Source organism: Haliotis rubra, unplaced genomic scaffold (genome assembly GCF_003918875.1).
Source record: "Haliotis rubra isolate DU_JTF1 unplaced genomic scaffold, ASM391887v1 Scf75, whole genome shotgun sequence".
In the NCBI taxonomy this organism is placed as follows: domain Eukaryota; kingdom Metazoa; phylum Mollusca; class Gastropoda; order Lepetellida; family Haliotidae; genus Haliotis; species Haliotis rubra.
This window is the reverse complement of record NW_025767468.1, coordinates 398,664-422,299: the sequence shown is the minus strand read 5'-3', so window position 1 is coordinate 422,299 and position 23,636 is coordinate 398,664. Positions and strand designations below refer to the sequence as shown.

The 23,636-nt window shown below is 39.0% G+C and overlaps 1 protein-coding gene across 1 annotated transcript; it reads right to left on the bottom strand.

The window, feature by feature from the left end:
- Positions 1 to 957: 957 nt before the first annotated feature.
- On the bottom strand, positions 958 to 21,995 carry LOC124260074 (putative ferric-chelate reductase 1). Its single transcript, XM_046694322.1, has 16 exons — positions 21,915 to 21,995; positions 18,264 to 18,477; positions 17,538 to 17,698; positions 16,232 to 16,323; positions 15,738 to 15,843; positions 13,638 to 13,838; positions 13,063 to 13,170; positions 11,761 to 11,926; positions 10,934 to 11,056; positions 9,920 to 10,035; positions 9,155 to 9,241; positions 8,815 to 8,883; positions 7,743 to 7,842; positions 7,095 to 7,241; positions 6,124 to 6,194; positions 958 to 5,925 (listed from the first exon to the last, which is right to left on the bottom strand). Exons 1-16 carry the CDS (start codon positions 21,993 to 21,995, stop codon positions 5,833 to 5,835), a joined length of 1,935 nt encoding a protein of 644 aa, XP_046550278.1. The 3' UTR covers positions 958 to 5,832.
- Between the last annotated feature and the right edge of the window lie 1,641 nt (positions 21,996 to 23,636).

Genomic DNA, 23,636 nt, shown 5'->3' with positions numbered 1-23,636 from the left:
AATCCAATAACACTGGATAATATGGGACATAGGAGGACTAGTTGTCTGAGGCACATTTCACTGTCCAGATCTGTTTTGATGATTATAGGTTCGAATCCAATATTCACGGACATCATGATCTTTGAACCCAGCTGAGCTCTACAACAGTTCTAGACAGGCCTGATACACAATATAATAGAGCTGTGTGGGCTAAAGTATTGCATGGGTTACATTCAACACCGTTATCTGTACAGGGTGCCTCTGTACAAAACAACCATAGTTCTAAGACTCCCGTAGGTCTATGTTAAGGTATGGGAATTAAGGTCACCTAAGCACTAAGACTGCCGTAAGTCTATGTTAAGGTATGGGAGTTACGGTCACCTAAGCACTAAGACTGTCGTAAGTCTATGTTAAGGTATGGGAGTTACGGTCACCTTAGCACTAAGACTGTCATAAGTCTATGTTAAGGTATGGGAGTTACGGTCACCTTAGCACTAAGACTGTCAGAAGTGTTACGGTATGGGAGTTACGGTCACCTTAGCGCTAAGACTGTCAGAAGTCCATGTTAAGGTATGGGAGTTACGATCACATTAGCTCTAAGACTGTCAGAAGTCCATGTTAAGGTATGGGAGTTACGGTCACATTAGCGCTAAGACTGTCAGAAGTCCATGTTAAGGTATGGGAGTTACGGTCACCTAAGCACTAAGACTGTCATAAGTCTATGTTAAGGTATGGGAGTTACAGTTACCTTTACGCTAAGACTGTCATAAGTCTATGTTAAGGTATGGGAGTTACGATCACATTAGCGCTAAGACTGTCATAAGTCTATGTTAAGGTATGGGAGTTACAGTTACCTTAGCCCTAAGACTCTCATAAGTCTTTGTTAAGGTATGGGAGTTAGCCACCTTAGCGCTAAGGTTGTTTTGTACAACGGCACCCAGGACTGTTCTGAGACAAAAATGAGCAACATGTACCAAGTACAATAAAAGTATATTTATTCACTCAAATAATAAAGTAGTAAGGATATTCTACAAGCCAAGGCCAAGTAACGTGGTGTCCACAATGACACAGTGTACAATGCAGTACAAAGTAGGATTATCTAAACATGTAGTCTCAGTATTGTATGGATAAATATTCAATAATAAGTCTCACATAATGCAGGATTGCCATCTGGACAGCAATACCATAATGTACAAATCTAACTTCCACTTATGTTATAGACAGTTATATTTTCACCTGTTATAAGAAGCAACTTTATGCAAGAGATGGATAGATGGATGGAAAACTGACAGTCCAAGGCACCTAATGTATCTCAGAGTGAACATTTCATTGGATATCCTCCTTGTTATAGCATGTTTGTATCGGACGTAAATGTATTAAGAGCACCATTGTGAAAGAGACATAAAAGACAACATAAGCATAAACACAACAAATCATAATTACCTCACAGCATGTCAATAGTTAAACATGATTATTTTATAGTGTTCAGCAATAGTTCACTCCCCTTATACAATTAGACACTGCTGTTGGTAAACCTATAAAGAAGTTTAATAAATTAAACAGGAATTCTTATTCTTCATGCTTAAATTGAGTAACAAAACAATTTAACTACATCTAAAATGAGTCAAGATCACAACAGAAAAACTGAAAATATGCTACCTTACTCAAGAGACTTTATGTACTGATTGGGTAGGGCATGCTACAAAACATGACATGCACGATGACATGATCATCCCTTCCTGGTAAAATCATGATGAAACAATAAAACTGAATAAACATATGCTATATCAGAATGAAAAGTACCCCCAGCTTATCAGAAAGACCTATGATATTGTGGCCAAACCTTCTGGAATTCAGTTCAAAGTTGTACTGAAACAGCACATACCATGTAGTATTGGATAAACTGTTGCATACTCATGATAATGTCCATGCATTGGGATAATATTTCAATTTTTGTTTAAAATGTGTGCACTATACTCAAGAAAATACATTACTTCCCATGATACTGGGCTGTGTTGTATTGGAATAGCACCCACGACCAATATTGAAATCATGTTAATGCATGTTGTTTTTGCCTGTTATTTGGGACAAAGATGACCACCACAGGAAAACTATATGTTTTTTGGAATAATTATCATTATTACAAGCATAATAATGTCTAAAACCTGTTCCCTGAATGTCAGACATTATCAGCAGTACATAGATATGTTCATTCTGATATAACGCATATTGTATTGCATTCTTTTTTGTTGTTTTACACCAGATTTAATAGAGGAGCCTTAACACACTGGCATCTGTACTGGCTATCAGCTGTGTGGGGAATTAAATAAATAACACTCACCATAACAATAATATACAACAGTATTGTACACAGACACTGATAATTGCCAACAAAAAGATTAAAGAATTATGTACTAGATTTTCTACCTAAGTCACAGGCAAGTATTAAAGGCAATTTGAAAAATATTAATTGACTGAACAAGGATTCCCTCTACATTGAAAATATTTTCTATGGAAACTGAATCCTTTTTTGCCTACTTGCTGTGAAGAATGGCGGCAGTTATAAGCATAGTTACAAATATCACCCATTACCATGTGATATATATGATTCATTCCAAAATGCTATTAAGTTTTCAAATTGATATATCCTTGTATATTAACCAGTAAATTATGGAATATATGTTTAACACATACATTTCACCAATTTTACAATTAACCCTCACAGCTTATAGACAGCTTCAATGGTTCAGATTTAAAAATTAACAATGAAAAGTTTTAAAAAATAGCCACATACTTGTAAAACCAATATATATTCACATTCAATTTGATATTTGTGAAAAGTTACATTCCAGCCTTACATCAATATATACAATGTACAAAGGCATGAACATGATACAAGGGAGATAATTACGACATAATCAACTATCTATATTACATGATTAACCCATTGACCGAGCAGGTAATGTTAGCTACATTGTCGGACCCAGATTCCATACAGGAAGGCCTGGCAATCTCCATCGACAATTAAATAATGGCCAGAATATATGACAATCATTTCCGTATTTTAAGCATGTGACTATCAATTCTCAGTGTTCGAGCATCACACATTTTGTCTTGACCACATCACTTTGGCAGTGTCTTTGTGACCATCCTTTACTCAACATCTACGTTGGTACCATGGACACACCTTAGATCTTTAATACCATACTTTGGTATTTCACCCAATCTGAGAAAAATTCTAAATACTGAACACTTATATCTCTCTCCAAACCGTTTTACACAACAAGTTGTGTGATATTAAACATTCATTTCAAAATTTGAAATGTAAAAAGTACCTAATGCTATTAGGTCTAAAACGTACAATTCAGAATGACAGAGCCCTTGATTATGCTAAAAGACACGAGCATGGCATCTGAACATGCCAACTGTTGGAACAAATATGACATATTCTATGTCCACAGTTGAACAGATCATTAACATCATGCCACAGAGAAATGAATAGATGTCGAGCAGCTGGAACTTGCCGTGGATTTATTATAGGTTATAATCGCCAACATGATTTTCACCTATTCAATTCCATTGCTGAAGCTGATAATTCCTGAGAATACAGAGGTGTCAGATTTCCACGTCTCCAATATTCCTGTTCACTCCTGTACAGACCTCAACAGACACTAAATTAGGTCGATAAATAAACATATCTAAATTTACATGAGGAAACTAGGTGATATGACACATCACAACATATTCCTTAGATCATTAAGACTGGATTATTATTTCCTTAGTAATTGTATCTTGTGGCTATGCTATGGTCCTTGGGTCTAGGAACTGTCTAAACAGGAACATCTGAATCTTGTACACAGGAATTTGTTTGTATCAACCGATCATATTCTTGCACTGGAATGTGAAGAAATTCATACCCTTCACTAATTCTCTCCCTTTGATAAATGTTCATAACATACCTTGAGCTGAACAAATAGCCCTTCTGTAATGAGGCACACTAAGTCATTGCTAAGTCATCAAAATCACAAACAGAAAAAACATTTTACATTTATAAGTGTTTATTGATGGTAAACCTTTATCATGTTTACAGTCTATAAAAGTAATTTTTACAACAATTTTCCAAACACTGCTGATTTGCCATTGTCTGATGGATCCATGAATCCAGAGTGATCTTCTGTAGAATCATGGATTCAAACTCAGACATAGGATGACAAGCGAAGTGCACTAACCACTAGGCTAATACACAGCCCCATTAACACAATAAAAACACTTGTCTTAGGTTTTATAATACAATAAGTCTCAATGTGCCTCATTCACTCCATCAGTGATCCTATCAGTAAAATTACAGTGGAACCTGCCATAATAAAAATAATATCAATATGCTGATAACTAGAATCCAGCTGAAGTTAATTTGCCATACATAGCACCATTACATGAGACAATATTGGATGTTAGCAGTACAACTAGGTTACTGGCACTCTGAAGATCACAAAGTTGGATGTTCCTTCTAAGAAATGTAACAATTGATACTACAGATGCCACGAGATTCATGCATCCTGAACTATTTCAACACGTCTCTAACACAATGCATACACCTAGCCTTACAGAAACAGAAAACATAAAAGTAAATGCATATAGAACAAACTAAAATGTTCAAAATTATAATAGTTTAAGAACACCATGTAAAACATATTCCACTGAACTCAAACAAGTTCCAAGCAGAGAATCTTCAAATATTACTCAACAAGTTTTCTCCTGGAACAACGAAACCTATAGACTTCTTAAAACATGATCGTAATGATTCATTATGCAACAACAATATTCTGCTACAAATAAATTCCACGGATTTACAAGATCAGAATCTTCAAAAATGAGTGAAAATGAAGTTACACAACCAAATCAAAGCTAATAATCTCTCTATAAACAGAACAGCAATAACATACATCAAGCCTGTGCATGCAGTCTCATAGTGTCGAAAGCACAAAGCTTGATACAAGTTCTTGTGGAGGAGATTATCTTGAAGTCTGTCCTCCTCATCACAGTGACAACAAGCCTACCAATGAAAACGAGCAAAGAGCAACCTAACTATGGAAAATGCCCACACTTAACCCATACAAGACGCCATTCCTAGAAAGTGTGCATCATTATGCTTAAAACATAAAAACATGTTTTCTGTGGAACCAAACACAATAAATCATAAGGCAATAGATTGAGTGCACAGTTTGTTATGATTTCGTTGTAAATGTGGTGGCTTTTAGTGATTTTGCACACATTATGGAGACTGTCTTGCTTGGATTTTGTATTGCTGTATCCAGCTCTATGCTGGATTTCTTTGGTAGGCCTGACCAAGCACGAGATCAGTGAAGAGTGCTCTGTCCACGCGGCACTGCAGTGTATACAACTTACATTGCTGGTGAGAGAAGCAGGTTTATCATGTGTTGCTCATATAACATAAGTCTTCTTACACACAGCATCACATTAATAAAAGACATTGTTCATTGCATTTGGAGGTTTCAGATCGCTGTTTCCTGTTGTAAGGGAGACAACTCTTGTCTCTTCTCCTTTCCCAATATGTGGCAAAAACTGTAAAAATGTTCAATCATATTTGATTCCCTATCTATTTAATAGAGACAATGTTTGTGACATGAGCAGCAGTTAGCTCAATATAAAATCCTTAAGTAAGAAAATCATTGGTAGTGATTCCCTAACAACACTTTAGGAGATTTCGATTGCAATTTCAATTAGAACTTATTTTCTTTAAATTTCAAAGTTAAAAGGTCCTGTATGACATGAACTTATTCACAGTGCCACATCTCAGTTTGTTCCGTCTTCCTTTTAACTGCAGTGTCCTATCTAGCAGACTGCAATGATGATGATCATGATGATTGTGATGATACTTGTCACCGTCAGGTGGAGCCACAACAACGACCTCTTGAACCGACGACCCTGAAATTAAAAAATGGCTACATCATCAGTACCCACAGTGGCTACAACATATCTTCATCACCTATAATATAAACAACATCACCATCTACAGTGTCGACATCATCATCTACGGTGCCTATATCATCATCTACAGTGTCTACAACATCAGTACCTAGGTATTGTGTACAGGTAGAGGGGTGACACATGCATGTTACTTACAGCTGGTTCGGGTTCCTGGATGTAGTTTTTAGGGTTGTCTCTCCTTATTGCCTCGTATTTCTTCCTTCTCTCTGCAAATCATGGAATATGGGCCATTAAAAACAAATGAAACAATCAAGTCACAATATCAACACGTGATTGGTTAAACTTTCATATTTTCAGACGATGCAGGTATGACCTCAGTACATAATCTTTGCATGATCTTATATCAAATAAGAATTCTGTACATAAATCCTTGTTCAAGAGAATTATCTAATATCCATTAAAAATTCTGTACATTTACCCTTGTTCAAAAGAATTATCTCAGTATATTGTCTGTGAGTGAGTGAGCTTAGTTTTACACCACTTTTAACAATATTCCAGCAATATCATATCGGGGGACACCACAAATGGGCTACACACATTGTACCCATGTGGGGAATCGAACCCGGGTCTTCAGCATGTCGAGCGGACGCTCTAACCATTCGGCTACCCCACTGCCCCCTTTTGATAAAGATAATAAACAGCTGTGGACTTACGATGCAACCTTGACGAGTACCAATATTACACCTGAAGTAATTCGACAATCCATTTGAGGTTCCTAATTAGGTTGCAATACATTAATGAAATATATTGAAGATATTCCTTGTTGATACCAACATATATAAGGCTTGCCAGTAATACATCACGGTTTGAGAAATAAACAAACAGTAGAATCTCGATTTCTCCGTAAAGTGTATTTCTTCAGCATGACAAGCAAACACTTTAACCACTAGGCTACCCCACCCCACATATATTTTCTGTGGATGAATTGACATCTTTTAAGAGTTCTGGGCCTAGATTTTCAAACTCTCTTAGCTCTAAGATAGTCGTAAGTGCCATACATTAACATTAACTTATGACTATCTTAGCACTAAGACAGCTTCAAAATCTAGGCCCTGGACACTAAAACCCTCTAGCATGACCTCACTTAGTCCAGTTTCTTTACTCACCCTTGTTCTTCTTGTGGGTGCAGCACTGGTGGACCTCAAGGGTGACCTCAATGATGAGATGGAAGATGATCCAGAACACCATGATCCAGGTAGCCCACCAGGGGATCATGGCCTTGCCGAAGTCCATTCCAATGAAGATGTTGGGAACTGCAACATGAACAGCAGGTGTTACAGCTTGGGAGAAACTATACAGCCAGGCACAGATACAGTGAGTGAGATGGGTTTATCACTGATTTGAACAGTGTTACAGGATCATGGCCTCCCAGCTTGTAACAAGAGGAAAGCTCAAAGTAAACCACTTCAGTGAAATACCTGGCAAAGAAAGGTGATGGCAACGCTTGAAACTTAATCAGGGCTAACTAGGATTCAGACAACAACCACAGCCAATGCCTACACTTTAGACAACTTGGCTACCAATACCACAAGATTTATTCCAACTTGCTGGAGCTACCAAATGACATGAATCTAATGCCCTAAAGTCAAGTCTTGCAGGATGAACTTGTCCATTTCATATTTCTATTTCAGAAATGATACACACATCAAGAAGATGATTAGCCCTCTTACTTATTCAGTGATAACAGACATACAGACCATTCTGGAATCATAATGTACCATAACAATATTCATGACCATAACACACTGACTTACTGGCAAGGATGTTGGCAATGGTTCCAAACGCCCAGTGGAACCAGTTGAAGACAGGTCGACAACGGTTGTCTTCCGATGGGCGGAACAGGGCAATGATTGGCTGCAAATAAAAAACATTTACATAATACATGACAAGGAGTAAACCCAATACCACATAGACACACTCAAAGTCAAAGTGCATTAGTACCCTTGTTAAGGGATTACTATGTTCTCAACTCCCTGGGCAGAATACAATCCAAACTACTTTTTAAGCAACTATTAGGTCATTACTATCAAATTCTACAGGGTACTCATTTAGCACCTGATTACCATAGACAACTTATGATGAAAGACATTTGTGCAGTGAGTGAGTGAGTGAGTGAGTGAGTGAGTGAGTGAGTGAGTGAGTGAGTGAGTGAGTGAGTGAGTGAGTGAGTGAGTGAATTTAATTTTACGTCACAATTACAATTTTTATTACAAAGAAGAATATTACCAGTAGACAGTTGTTTCATTAGATGGTGAATGATGAAAAGAATACCATTTCATCGATGATAAGAATTACAGAACTAGAATGAATTGTTAGTGTTGCTTCAAAGAGTGAGTGAGTGAGTTTAGTTTTACGCTGCACTCAGCAATATTTCAGCTATAAGGCAGTGGTCTGTAAATAATAGAGTCTTGACCCAACAATCCAGTGATCAACAGCATGAGCACCGATCTATGTATATGGGATACAATGACATGTGTCAATCAAGTCAGCGACCCTGACCCTGTTAGTCGCCTCTTAAGAAATGCATGGGTTACTGAAGATCAATTCCAGCCCAGATCTTCACGGGCCTTGTGTACAGGAGAAATCATGAATGTGTGAGTGAAGCAGATTTCCAATCCATCGTCTCTGTGTCACTAGCGTTCTTCATGTCACGATATTTGTTACCCCTGAGCCATGTCGCCATATTTTTCACCTGAGCAATGTCTAGGAGCACATACCACCACATTGTGTGTGTGTGTGTGTGTGTGTGTGTACTATGCTATAATACTGCATCATTAATTTCTGAATATTATACAAATGAAATGTTGTATGGACAGATATACTCACATTTATCAAAATACAGATGAATATAATTATTCCTAGAATAGGATGGGCCCTCTGAGGTAGGTCTGGTGTCTGGAGAAAAAAGAACATTTATCATAATGATTATGAAAACAATTTGCAATACATCTGTGCTATATCTGTGCTATATCATGCACATATGTAAAACCTTCCCAGAAAGGCAAGTCTAGGGTAGCTGAAACTATTCCTCCCTAGAGCTGCCAAAGGACTCAAATAATGGGAACCAAGAACTTATCCTCCCTGAGAGCTCCTAAGGGGAGACAATCAAAGTGTATGGTACCCTATAGTTCCCTGGTACCCATGACCAGTCTAAGCCTGTACTCACCAGACTCCAGCCGCCTGCTTCCACAAAGATGAGGATGATGGCAATGATCACCACAAGGAAGGCCAAGGCCATCAGGTTGAAATGGACCTAAACACACCAATGCAAACATAGAATTAATGTAATAATAATAATAATAATAATAATAATAATAAATGCACATTTATAATGCGCCCCTTCCACACCCTAAGGCATGCTCAAAGCGCTACAGAATATTTACACTGGAGTATTTACAGATGAAGTTATACATAATATACTGAGAAAAGGTGGGTTTTAAGTCTGGACTTAAAAACGTCAATTGTGTCAGAGCTTTTTAAGGCACATGGGAGAGAGTTCCAAAGTACAGGTGCAGAGTAAGAGAATGATCGGTGTCCAAAGGATTTCAGTTTGTAGGATGGGATGACCAGTCGATTTTGTGTGTTTGAGCCCAAGTTGCGTGCGGGGACATATTGATGTAGGAGTTCAGGTGTACATATAAATTGAACCACTTTTATCACTCTTTGCTTATATTTGACATCCTGGTTCCCAAAAAGGGCATCTTTATGAAAGAAATATTTGTGGACCTGATAAATACTATGATCAGTAGAATATTCAAACAGGAAATTGTTTATGTATTTGGCATTAAACAATTTGTCTTTTTATCAGCATGCCTTCATTTGAGAGTAAAAACGACAAAAAATGGTTCATGAAATGGCACACATTCTATCCGATTATTGTGAACATGATGAATACGGTATCAGTTCACCATGGTATATTTTAGATACTGACCACAAACCAGTAGCGCTGCTCAAAGAACCTCTTGTTGGGCCACATCGGCTTGTAGTACTTGGTCAGCAACAGAGCAATGGAGGAACAGAACACGAAGGCAAAGATCATCAGGCAGCCTGGAGAGGATGAAGGTTGTTATAGAACTCCATAAATCCTCATCAATACCACTGGACAATCTACAGACTACTGTCACATTACTGAATGTTACTGCAACATGTTCCTCTTTACAAAGTATATTGAAAGAACTGCAGTATCTAATGAGGCTGAAAACGTTTATGAATCCTATAAGGTTTGCAGATATAGACAGATGTTCTTTGAAGAAGACCCATGAAGATCCGGGTTAGAATATTGATCTTCAGTAACCATGCTTGTCATAAGAGGCGACTAACGGGATGGGGTGGTCAGGCTCGCTGGCTTGGTTGACACATGTCATCGGTTCCCAATTGCGTAGATCGATGCTCATGCTGTTGATCACTGGATTGTCTCGTTCAGACTCTATTATTTACAGACCGCCACCATATAGCTGGAATATTGCTGAGTGCAGCGTAAAACTAAACTCACTCACTCACTCTTTGAAGCAACACTAACAATTCATTCTAGTTCTGTAATTCTTATCATCGATGAAATGGTATTCTTTTCATCATTCACCATCTAATGGAACAACTGTCTACTGGTAATATTCTTCTTTGTAATCTATCAAAGACATGTGACAATATTTTTGTGATTTATTAAGGCTGGTTGAGCACTATTTTAAATAGTATCACAGTTAAATTACAGCCTGATGAGGGGGGACATAACATTTCTTGAACATTTACGTATACCACTTTTAGAAACCCACAAGCATGGTTAAGGTGCTTTGAAAATGTAAACATGAGCACAAATCTTGGCTTTAAACCCATGATCACAGGTTTCTCGCACGGCTAAGGGAAGCAACTCTGCACAGCCAATTGCAGCAGCTATGCTGTTTGGGCCACCCTTGCCCCAATTATATCGAATAGACATCCTGGCACTCACCATGGGCCTTGACCAGGGGATACCTGGCTCTGTCATGGACATCAGGCATAGTCTGCAGGGACACCTTGTAAGGGGAGACAACTGGCAGCTGATGTTCCAACAAGCCATGGCGAATCTTATTTCCTGAAAAATGGTCATTATTTGTCGAGTTGTAAAATTATCCTTCCACCTCATACCACAGGATGCATCAGAGAACTGCCAGTTCTTCAGATGTAAACATTCATCACAATTTACAAATGAGACTGGCAAAGCACTAATGATAAGAACTAGAAAAAGTTTATTGTTTATTACCAAAGATATTAGGTATTTACAGTTCTTGGAAGGTAGGTACCATGTATTGTAGAAGATCTAGGCATATTATATGTTACTAGAGCTAAAACAACCCAAATATTATAACAATAACATCATTTCATATCTGTAGTACTACTCATACACCTTAATCTCGACCGCCTCCGTGGTGTAGTGGTTAGAGCGTCCGCCCGGAGTGTGGAAGGTCGCGGGTTCAATCCCCGACCGTGTCATACCAAAAGATGTTAAAATATGGTACTTTTGGTCCCTGCCTGGCTCTCGGCATTAATGGGTACAACAAGGACTGGTCGGCTCGGAGTCAGTATAATGTGTCTGAGTGGGGTATTCATGCTTCACTGCGGCATGGTATCTCAGTGGGCTAGTACTATAAAACCAGCTTGAGTCTGGGCTAGTACAAGCAGCCGCACATACACATACACACGCATGCACGTCATCATATGAGCGAAATATTCTCAAGCATGACGTTAAACCCAATTCCACCACCACCACCACCTTAACCTCCTGTGGAGATTGTTTACCTTGTACAGCATTTCCTTTAGCCAGAATGATATGCCATTTGTTGCCTGTGAGGGCAACAATTCGACGAGAATTGTCCTTAGTGTATTTCTTAATCTGGAAGCGACAGCGTATACGTCCATTGAAGTGGGAGCCCTCCTGGAACACCACTGCCTTGTCGGTCAGATACTGCAACAACAAGTCAACATGGATACACATACAGGAGTGAGTCAGTGAGTTTAGTTTTACGCTGCACTCAGCAATATTCCAGCTATAGACCAGACAATCCAGTGATCAACAGCATGAGCATTGATCTGCGCAATTGGGAACCGATGACATGTGTCAACCAAGTCAGCGAGCCTGACCACCCGATCCCGTTAGTCGCCTCTTATGACAAGCATAGTCGCCTTTTGTGGCAAGCATGGGTTGCTGAAGACCTATTCTACCCTGGATCTTCACGGGGTCTCCATACAGGAAGTCCTCAACATACAAAAGTATAGTCCCTTGAAAATGCATGATTCTATCAACAAACTTGAGTGAATGTGCTTCACATTGAGATATCTTGAATTTGTAACTTTATCTTTTATAGGTAGAGCAGTGGACTCGAGCCAACAACCATCAAATGAGGTTCAAAAGCGGCAGCAAAAAAGAGGTGAGAATATAAAGAGGAGTTTAAAATGTATAGTTCCCTTGAAACTGAATGATTCTTTCAACAAACTTGAATGATTAATTCACATGCAGACATCTTGTGGATTCTAACCGAAAACCATCAGAAAGTGTTTAAAAAGCGGCAGGATAGGTTACCCATTTCCCTCTGTCTAAGGAGCAACTGATTTACTTGTTTGTGTCAACTGTGTGACAGTGGTGTGTAAATACTCATGAGTTTCGGCTAGTGAAACTGGAATGTGACATGCATCAATCCAATCAAAGTACCATTACCTTTAGATGCCTCTTACTACAAGCACAGATCATTTCTACACCAGGGTCTAGATTTTGTAGCTCTCTTACCACTAAGATAGTTGTAAGTTAATGTTAATGACTATCTTAGCACTAAGAGAGCTTCGAAAATCTAGACCAGATCTTTACTGGATAAGGGGCTTTGGGGTTGCCTAGTGGTTAAAGTGTTGGCTCGTCACGCAGAAGACCCGGGTTCGATTTCCCACATGGGCACACTGTGTGAAGCCCATTTCTGGTGTCCCCCGCCGTGATATTGCTGGAATATTGCTAAAAGCGGCGTAAAACCATATTCACTCACTCACTCACTTTACTGGATGACCTGATTGAACCTCCAGCATGACTAGCACCATGAGGAGCTTGTTATTTACCTGTGGCAGCTTCCTGTTCTGCTTCTTGCCAGGTTCATTGTAGGACAGGGACACCTTGGTCTGGTGAGTCTCTGAGTTGTGTATACAGTCCATCACCATGTCGTCACCCTGACAACAGAAACATCATCTTGTCTTACATTTAATTCCTACTATAGAATCCGATTTGACAACACTTTCTGACTGTATCAAAAGCAGAAACATTGAGCATCAGACAGTGCACCAGTTTTTCTAAAGTCATGTCCAAGAAACCTAAATGTTTAGTTTCCTTGTACAGTATCCTAATCAATTAGGTAAACAAAACTGATGGTCTGGAAGCTGTTAAATCTAAGTTAGATGTTTTTCAACCTATTAACTGAAAGGGCTAAAAGCTGTTCAAGTGCTTGATCTAAGTTAGATTTATTTTTCACAACCAAAAGTTCATTTTAACTGACCAGGGTAAACAATGCCTTAAAACCAAGGACATAAAAGGACATACCATGTATGTGTCGTGCCAGAGAGAGAGCCAAGGACATACCATGTATGTGTCATTAGAGAGAGCCAAGGACATACCAAGGTCATACCATGTATGGACATACCATGTATTTGTCGTTAGAGAGAGCCAAGGAGACCCATCTGTCATCCAGGCCATCAGTGTGAGCGCCGACCTCGAAGGTGATGTGGGTGCCGTGATCCTCCCACGTGGCAATGTATTCACAGTACAACTCCCAGCAGCCATGGGGGAAGCGGTAGCAACCCTTCTGCTTTCCACAGTGAGCAGAGTTGATGGGATCGATGATCTGAAAATGTGATATCAATGTGGGGTTAACGAACATTTTCATCGAGTGAGTGAGTCGGTTGGGGTCTCACTTTCACCAATATTGCAGAGGTTTGTTTGCATCTTGTTTATGCCAAACACACCAACATTTCAGCTAATGATCCATCGACATAACGATGTAAAGATCATACCGGAGTTCAATATGGTGCTACAGAAATGTGCTTAGTATTTAAATGTTAATTAACATTTCTGATACTGCAACCTTTTCTTTGTTTGTTTCTTACTTAATGTTGCACTCTGCAATATTCCAGATATGTGTTGTCAGTCTATAAAAAATATAGCCGTGACCCTACAATCCAGTGACTCAAGACAGGAAGGGAAGTAACTGTGAATACTCAAGCCATTCCAAAACCAGAGTATCAAGACATAGAGGGAGGTAACTCTTGAATATATACGCGACACTTTGTCTCAATTGGCACTTAAAAGCTGCAGCATCAACAAAGACATAGCTGACTAAGTATTCCACCTTCATTATCTTAATGTGATGGGGTGGTGGGGTAGTCTAGTGGTTAAAGCATTGGCTCGTCACGCTGAAGACCGGGTTCTATTCCCCACATGGGTACAATGTGTGCAGCCCATTTCTGGTGTCCCCTGCCGTGATATTGCTGGCATATTGCTAAAAGCGGCGTAAAAACAAACTCACTGAATGCGATGTTTCAACAAGGTGCTAAAGTACTGTCGGAAATAGAAAAATACTGTTTTTAGGCTGTTACTCTGTATCCCTAAAATTTACACAATTGCAAATAGTATATGTCGAAATAACCCACATCGGCCTAACTGAGCGTTCAGTAGGATGCGTAATAGGATATCCAGAAAAGCATGTTTACTCGTAAAATCAAGCAAAACTTAGAAAACATAAGAATAGCTGCTGAAAACAATAGATCAGACTATAGATGGCAATTAGGTGGCTCAGCCAGGTATGACGACGGACCGTCGACTCACCTGGCATGAAATGCATGTGCTGCATAGAGGCACAAGGGGTCATCTCAAAGGCATTTTATGCTTATTTATGTGCGTTGTATATGTCTCATCTATTGATTAACATCTTACCTGTCTTTCTTTCATAAAGTTTATGTTGAGATATGTAAAAGAGTATGATACCCATAGAAAAGCTTAAATTAGCCATCGTATTAAATGTCTAAAAAAATATAGGTGACATGACCACCCGAAGACCGACAGGACTGGATATTATTTGTAAATTGTTATGACATGCTGTTTACTTCCCCAGTTTTATTCCCCTGAAGGATTATCTCTTCTTAGCGGATATCTCTATCCCCTAGACCGACCCCCACCACCGTCTGCGACACCCATCGTCCTAGCTTTGCTTTTGAGACGACCCCTCCTACCTGTTTCTTTTTGTAGTGATAGTGCGGCTCCATGGTAGCTACTTCCTTAATAGTTTCAGTCTTAAAGTTTTTTGGTTTTTTTACGTCAGTTATAGTTTATAATTAAGCTATTTTTAATTTCCAAATGGGCATTTATAAAGTTTCCTTTGTAATACAATATCATCGCACCCTAATTGGCATAAAGCCATTGTCTGTTCCAAATATGTGTTGCTTTCGACTTAGAAAAAACTGCATTGCTCATTTCTGCACTAATCTCTCCTCAGTAAAGTCCTTTTTCTACGTTTCCTATCTCCCTACCACCGAGAATGTAGTTAGGCCGAACTTAGTTTAACAGATATTTCACACTTTCACATATTAACTAACTTGTAGATATAAATGTGAAATAACAGTGTTTTTCTATTTCCGACAATACTTTAGTACATTCATTATGGTTACCAAGGAAATGAAAGCCAAAGACACTTTGGTTCAACAGTCTTCTCAAGGTTACAAGAAATATGAACACTGAGTGCACCTACTTGAGGCAGAGGAGGTTTAGTTGTAGGTGGCTCAGCTTTTGGGTCGATGATCATCTGGGACTTTTCTGTGGCCCAGTATGTATCATCGTCAACAACAAACGTTGCCCTGTAACAATACAACATGGCACAAGAGGAATTAGCCTGGGCACAACTAATTTAACAGCACAAATTATTTCTGAAGAAAAACATATAACTAGTTCAATGACGAGAAATGGGGTCCTCCGTACGCATTCAAAGTCATCCTCATACACATCAGCATTATCAACATCATCTTCTCCATCAACTTAGAATCTCTTAGAAACAAAATTCAAACTTAATTCACACATCACTTCTTTGAGTGGCATTTAGAAGCTGGCATGATGAACTGGAACGATTTTATATGGATAGACAACTTCTTTCCTGCAATGGATGCATTGTTGTATATCCATATGCAATTGTTCCTGTTAATTCACACAGACCAAGACAAGTGTCAAGCTCAAGGTCAAAATCTGTACCTGAATTCAAGATGGCCGTATCTCTCCGGGGAAGTCCATGCCAGTTTTACATTCCTCTTGGCATCAAGGCTGGTGCTTCTCAGAGCTTCACCCTGAAATCAATCACACCCAACACTTCATACTCATGAATACACAAGAGTGTTGGGAATTGGTTGAAATCTCACAATTGATGATTGCTTCATTACCAACGAACAATCATCGAAAAAAATTGGTTAGCGTCATTTTTCAGATTTTCCTATCCAGGTAGCTATTGCAGATATGTATAACATGATGGAACTTGCTACTTTAAAGTGATGACTAATATATCAAATACATAAACTTCCTTGAGTCTTAGAGAAATATTCAGTCATGGCTTTTCAGTTAGTGAAGTGAGTTTTCTAAGAATTAAACACGTTTTCAGTTCCTGACAACTTCTAAGATATGTTCCATTGTCAAGTTTTTCAAAGACTAAAACAGTAGTTCCCAAATCATTTATGTTCGATTATGAGAAAATGTGATCGATTGCTTGGTCGTTTGGTCACTGAGCCAATCTTCGATTATTTCAAGTGATTGGAACACCACTAATACACAATGCTATTTAGATACTGGTCAAACGTGACTGTGAGTTAGGTGCCTGACTCGGTGTGTGATGATTGGAATCCCTGATGGGACTCAACCCAACAAAAGTACCAGAGTCTGTACTTTACTGAGAAAGTGTAATCCCAAATATAACATTTAACAACATAATTTATTATAAACATCAGTCGGTCAATAAATGATTGCATATATTACATCATTATTATCTCTAAGGACAGCCAAAGCAATAATTGGACAAACTACCTCAAACTGTATCTCTGTGCCTCAAACCTCATTGATAACTTATTAATACCTCCAGCATTATTGATAAGCATAGTGAGTCTAGACTCTGGTACAAAAGATTCTTACCATTGGTACAATCAAAGAATCATTCGCTTCGTTTAGAATAAGGGCCAGGTAGTGAATCATTCTCAGGGCAGTAAAGCATGTTTTTGAACCCATTCATGGACACTGCAATCCACAAACATTCAGTAAAGTTCTGGCAGGTTCCAAGTGTTTTACTATAATTTAAAAATGTTTAATAATAAACTTAACTTCTTAAGTCCATGTTACAGAAAATTCGAATTTGGACGTCTCTGGCACACATGCATGCACGCATGCACACACACAAGAACACACACATGCATGCACGCAAACATCAGCCATGACATGAACAATAGTCATAGGAAAGAACTGGACGTTCTTTTAATCTGTAAGCAATACATATGAGCAATGGGAGGTAGTGACTCACATCGTCCTGGTTATTGAGGCAGTCTTTACCCACAGGGGTTCCATCTACTGCTGCCCATTTGCCCACTGCTTTCCTGGGCTGGTTCGCTGACCGGTAATCTGTGGCCCATGCCACGATCATGAAGGAGCGGAAATATGTATCCCCTTCAGTTGTTAGATTAACTGGAAACAGATGAGATAATCTTGAGTTAATCTTGCAGTAATGTGTTGACAGGTCCATAATAAGGGCTAATAGCAGGGTAACTGGAAAAAACAATTCCCACTGGCATGTTTTAAAGGTTATTTATATTCTAAATTTTCAGGTATTTTAACATTGCAACAGTTACAACTTAGTATTAACACCTCATTTAGTTACTGAATCTGATATATGGGACATACATTTACCCCTAGAGAGAGAGAGAGTCACTGAAATCAAATTTTATACAATATGTTTCTCTCTTCACTTACAGGGCTGGTAGGGTGGCCTAGTGGTTTAAGTGTTTGCTCTTCACGCTGAAGACCCGGGTTTGATTCCCCACATGGGTACAATGTGTGAAGCCCAATTCTGGTGTCCCCCGCCCTGATTTTGCTAGAATATTGCTAAAAGCAGCAAAAACTAAACTCACTCACTCACTTTCTTTATTTACAGTTAGCTAGGTTTACCATTTTATAACTTAGATTGGTTTGGATTTAGCAAAATACATGTTCCATAGTTTAAATACTTAGAGAGCCTAACAAATTAACCTACCTTTGATTTCTTCCAGGGGAGCGTAATAGGTCCTTGACAGGATAATCTTGAAAGGAGAGGGCAACCTCTGTGGGACAACATTGTCTGGGACGTTGTTTGGAAGGAGTGTCTGACAGTTACAGCAAGTTGTGGTGTCCAGGATAGGATTGTAGGCCAGCGCCACGCGCACGCCGCCACCAGCACTGCCGCACGCAACATCACGACAATCTACCTCCTACTTGTCACAATCTGGAAATAAACATGAATGAGTAAGTATGTTGTTTAATGTCAGTGGTGTTGGTATAAAGGATAGGAGCAAAAACATGGTTTCTATACACCCATGTAGAGACTCAAACCTGGATCTTCTGTATCACAAAGGTATCAACTGACCTATCCTAACATGGGATATGACAGTATCATCCAGTGAGACTAAGAGGTTAAGTCTAATTTTTCAGTGCCATGGAATTTACCTGGCTGTTGGTTGGTTATTTAAAGCAGCACAATATTCCAGCTATATGGCGATGGTCTGTAAATAATCCAGACTGGACCAGACAATCCAGTGATCAACAGCATTAGCATCGATCTATGCAACTGGGAAACGATGACATGTGTCAACCAAGTCAGCGAGCCTGACCACCAGATCCCGTTAGTTGCCTTTTATGACAAGATTACTGAAGATCAATTCTAACCCAGACCTTCACGGGCAAATTATATGGCTATACCTGTGTGTGAGTACCGAGTCCTTGTAAAAGTATGGGGGGTCATGGTAATGACAGTATGAGCACAAAGGGTCAGTGCTCATAACAGGTGGCACCCCTTACTAAGTTTCAACTCTGTATTATTTAGTAAAATATCTCAAAATGACAATGATGACATTTCATGTATGTGTATTTAAACTTCTTTCATTTTACATCTTATCATAACATCTTTGAGTGGCATTTTAGATGCTTGGAAGTACAAACTTTACAAACTTTATGGAAACAACATCTTTTAAGTTGTTTTTTCATGAGTGAGATGTTTCGATACAGATGCTTGTACCATTGTCACTTTGATGATGGTTAATGGTGAAAAATGTTTTCACATTTACAGAAATGGCAGCGAGAGTCTTACAAAAGAGTGAAATTGTTAACAAACATAAACTGTAAAACGTAACATACATAACCAGTTAATCATTTCCATATCGTCCTGATCATGCCTCTGCCAAACCTTTAAACACAGGGTTTGTAAGACTGCTAGATCAACATCTTGAAATCTGCTTAGCAAACAATGTTATGCACATGTCATATCTGATCCATTCCCAAAGAAATGTCAAAGAAACACATCTCAGTGGGCAATGCGGTTGACAGAGTTTCATAAATATATTTTCAATAATTTTGCTGAAACATATACACTAGTCCAAAGAGCTGGTTTGAACTGAATTTGTTTAGTTTTCAATACTTCAGAGTCCCTCATGTTGGACAGGATGTGCTACAAATGTTATAGGGTGAGGAGACAACTAGTGTCAAATGTCACAACCATGGACACCTGCATCCCCATTCAAAAGAACAGCCTAAAACATAAATTTCATCAAACTGGGGAGGGGAAATTTTATGGATGTCAACTTCTGTAATATGAGATTTGATGTTTCAGTGATTTATTGAGCATACATTTGGCACATTTATGTGTATGACTTCTAATGTCATTCAAAGACTTTCCAAACAAAATTCTTCTTTCTTCTTCCTGTCTGCACCCTTTTCTAAACATTTTACTCCTTGCATGTTCTCACCAAATATTTTAGTAATAGTTTCCATGTTATACAGATTAAGATATAAAATGCAGCAGAGAGGGTCCGGGTGACCCTGCACAATGTTATATAATAACACCAGACTATATAAATGAACTGGTACCAGGTAGAGTTGCTGAGCTGAGTAATCATTACCTTAGAAACCGATCGTTTCTACAAATGTAACATGAATTCCAATCTGCAAATCTGTTTCACTTTGGTGCCACTACCTCACAAGAAGTCATATACTACTTAACATTTGCTAAGGTGAGGTGAGGTGAAGTTGGGTTTTACGTCGTGCTTGAGAATATTTCGCTCATATGACGACATGCATGCGTGTGTATGTGTGGCTGCTTGTACTAGCCCAGACTTAAACTGGTTTTATAGTGCTATCTCACTGAGATACCATGCCGCAGTGAAGCATGAATACCCCACTCAGACATATTATACTGACTCCTAGCCGACCAGTCCTTGTTGTACCCATTAATGCCGAACGCACCAGGCAGGGACCAAAAAGTACCATATTTTAACGTCTTTTGGTATGACGGTCGGGGAATCAAACCGCGACCTTCCGCTCTCCGGGCAGACGCTCTAACCACAACACCACGGAGGCGGTTCAATTGCTAAGGACCGAAATAGGCATCTTTAGTCAGAGGTGTGCACAAATATAAAATATATAAGCAACACACTGAAACTGTGTTACAAAAGTGTGCAAGAACAAGCTCCTGGACAAAGATATTTGACAAACTGGTTGTAAACAGGCTCATTTTATTGTCACAAGAAGTATGCTACATGGTGCATTCTTTATTTCACTTAAAACATATTCTTTCCATCAAGTTAACATGCTATAGTGGTCTGGGAGAACAGATTCATTATTTTTAGCTTTGATGAGCTTCCCAAAACACTGCCTGAATTTAAATTACCACAAGAATCAATACAGACGTAATCAGGCAGCTAACTTGAGGGTAATGGCTTTTCAGTTCCCAAATGAAATCTCAAAATGGGATTTTAGAGTAATCAATATGTCTACAGATGTAAATTTAGGCCAGGAAACAAGTCAATTTATAGTAATTATAGTGAGCTGAATACTGTAGTGCACTCACACGGAATGATCTCAGCACAATGACGATATAACTCCCTGTTTGTTTGTTTTTACGACACACTCAGGAGTATTCCAGCTATATACCAGACAACCCTGTGATCAACAGCATGAGCACTGACCTACAGAAATATAATATGATGACTTGCATATACAAGTCAGTGAGCCTGGCCACCCGATCCCATTAGTCGCTACGACAAGCATGGGTTGCTGAAGACAGGGCTATGACTGTCTTAAGTCTATGTTACAAAGTGGGAGTTGTGGGAGATTATCATTGTGCTAAGATCTCTTCATGGAATGGGGGAGGTGAGGTAGCCTAGTGGTTAAAGTGTTTGCTTGTCACGCTGAAGACTTGGGTTCGATTCCCACATGGGTACAATGTGTGAAGCCATGTCTGGTGTCCCCCCACCATGATATTACTGGAATATTGCTAAAAGCGGTGTAAAATCAACTCTATATTAACTTACATCACATAACAATTGATCACTGGATTACGTAACACTAATTTTATCAATTTTAATTGTCCTTTTGATCATGCAGACTGAAACTATGTTTCACTCCAACATCAGTCATGTTGATCACAGCATACTGATCATTTACAATGGGTGAAGTTGAAGTAATATACTCCAGTTGTCCGAGACTGGACACAACTGCAAAATGAAGGAATACCTAGGTGCCAAGCCCTTACTTTGCAACAACCAAAACTTCTGCTCAGCAAAATTCGACATAATGGAGTTTAAATGTAGTATTCATTAATTCAATACACAACTAGACTTATCTTGGTAGCCAAATGAATTCAATATTACCACACCTGCCGTAATCTCTCCACTGAGTCATACCCTATAATTACTGGTGAGACCCCCTCCCCCTCCTGCTGATGATCTGCAGCCATGGTGCACTGCCATCTCACTGACTCCATCAACTGGGGATGCTGGCCATGTTGAAGCTATTAATAGCAGCAGCAGACTTCACACACATGTGGTTGTAGTGGTCATAAGGACAAACTTCCTCCACATATTCCTGCAGCAGCTTTATACCCCAGAACCACATCTTTTCTGTATATGAATATATCCTTCGACACAATTATGATACTTTCCAGAGTTTGTATTCCTTCAGACCAATATGGATTAGGTTATGGTACTTGTGTTGGTTATGGGAGCCTAGAACAGCTGTGCACAGGTGATGGTCAGTGGCCATAACCATGATAACTAGCCCATCGTTAATGATGCATGTATCCATGGTGATGAGGATCACCAGCTACACTTCATTTCACTGCTTTTCATCAGAATCATAAAATTCATCGAAGCATGAGACAATTTCTGTCCAGTTGGTGAAATCCACAAGAGATCCTTACTTCATAAAACAGTATTTTGTTTTACACATTTGACATATAATTATGCCATAAGGCATGCTCCTGATCCACCTGCAAAAGGACTTAGTGTCTAAATGTTTTAGTAGATTTGGCAGAAGATTAAATTCTAACAAACCTTGATCCATTTATACAACACATTCTATTATCAAAGTCAGTTGTCAAGATATGATCCAATTGATTAGACTATTACCCTCTATAGACTGCCATGGCACTACAGTGTCTATGTCTACAATGACAGCTTATACAAAAGCCTATATCATCATGATCATCACACACTTTACCATGTTTACTCAATAATTACATTTGCATTTTCATCCCAATATTTCAAAATTATGAGGTTGAATACATTTTATTTTTCAGTTTTTCAGCAAACGGATCAAGCACTGTATGTACTGGCAGTCAGACAAGCAGGCATGAAAATATGAATTTATTGCGGCCTAAGGCAAATTGTCCAACTTTTAAAATCTCTGCCTCATCCTTCTACCTTGTCTGTCCCACATTATTTTCCTTCTTTGTCTTGCTATGACTGATCGTAAAATATCTCATTATTGAAAACTTCAAATATTTAGCGGTAAAACTGGTTTCGAACCCGCAACCCATCGCTCTCTAGATTGGCGGTTTTATCCTATGAAGGATCGCTGTGAGGAATGAGATTGTTTGTCAGTATGAACCATGTGTTTATCACAAGACAGGTACTGCGGGCAGCGCACGTGCAGGACACGGGTAGCGCATGCAGAGCACGAGCATTGCACGTGCGGGGCAAGGTGTTGGCTGCCAGTTGACACCGGCTGTTCCATCATTTGCGGGCTGTTCCATCAATGTTGTTCTACTCGTTTCAGACTGTAAGTGATAAATTTTCAGAGCTTGTTTGAGTAATTTTTGTTGTCTTAGATGGTTTATAAGTTTGATAAAAGACTCCTCCTCGGTTTTGGTTGAGAACGTAAAACCTCAGTGTCAGGAAATTTCCTTCCCCTGAGGTTTTACATTCTCAACCAAAACCTCGGAGTCGTCTTTTATCCTACACATCTCACTGGGGCTTTTCAATTTAAAGGGGATTGTTTGCTTGTATCAAATTTATATATACCATCTACCCATCTCAAACCATTGTCTGGCCCTATTTCCAACACTGCCATCCCCACTAGTAGTCATCATGGTCATGGG

What these genes read in the sequence shown, in the direction of transcription:
- LOC124260074 (XM_046694322.1), bottom strand. Translation starts at nt 21,995, where the DNA reads ATGGCTGCAGATCATCAGCAGGAGGGGGAGGGGGTCTCACCAGTAATT. An exon ending in AGAACAGGAAGCTGCCACAG is followed by an intron (nt 11,927 to 13,062) that starts GTAAATAACAAG and finishes TTGTTGTTGCAG; the next exon opens with TATCTGACCGACAAGGCAGT. An exon ending in TCATCTGTATTTTGATAAAT is followed by an intron (nt 7,843 to 8,814) that starts GTGAGTATATCT and finishes TTTTATTTGCAG; the next exon opens with CCAATCATTGCCCTGTTCCG.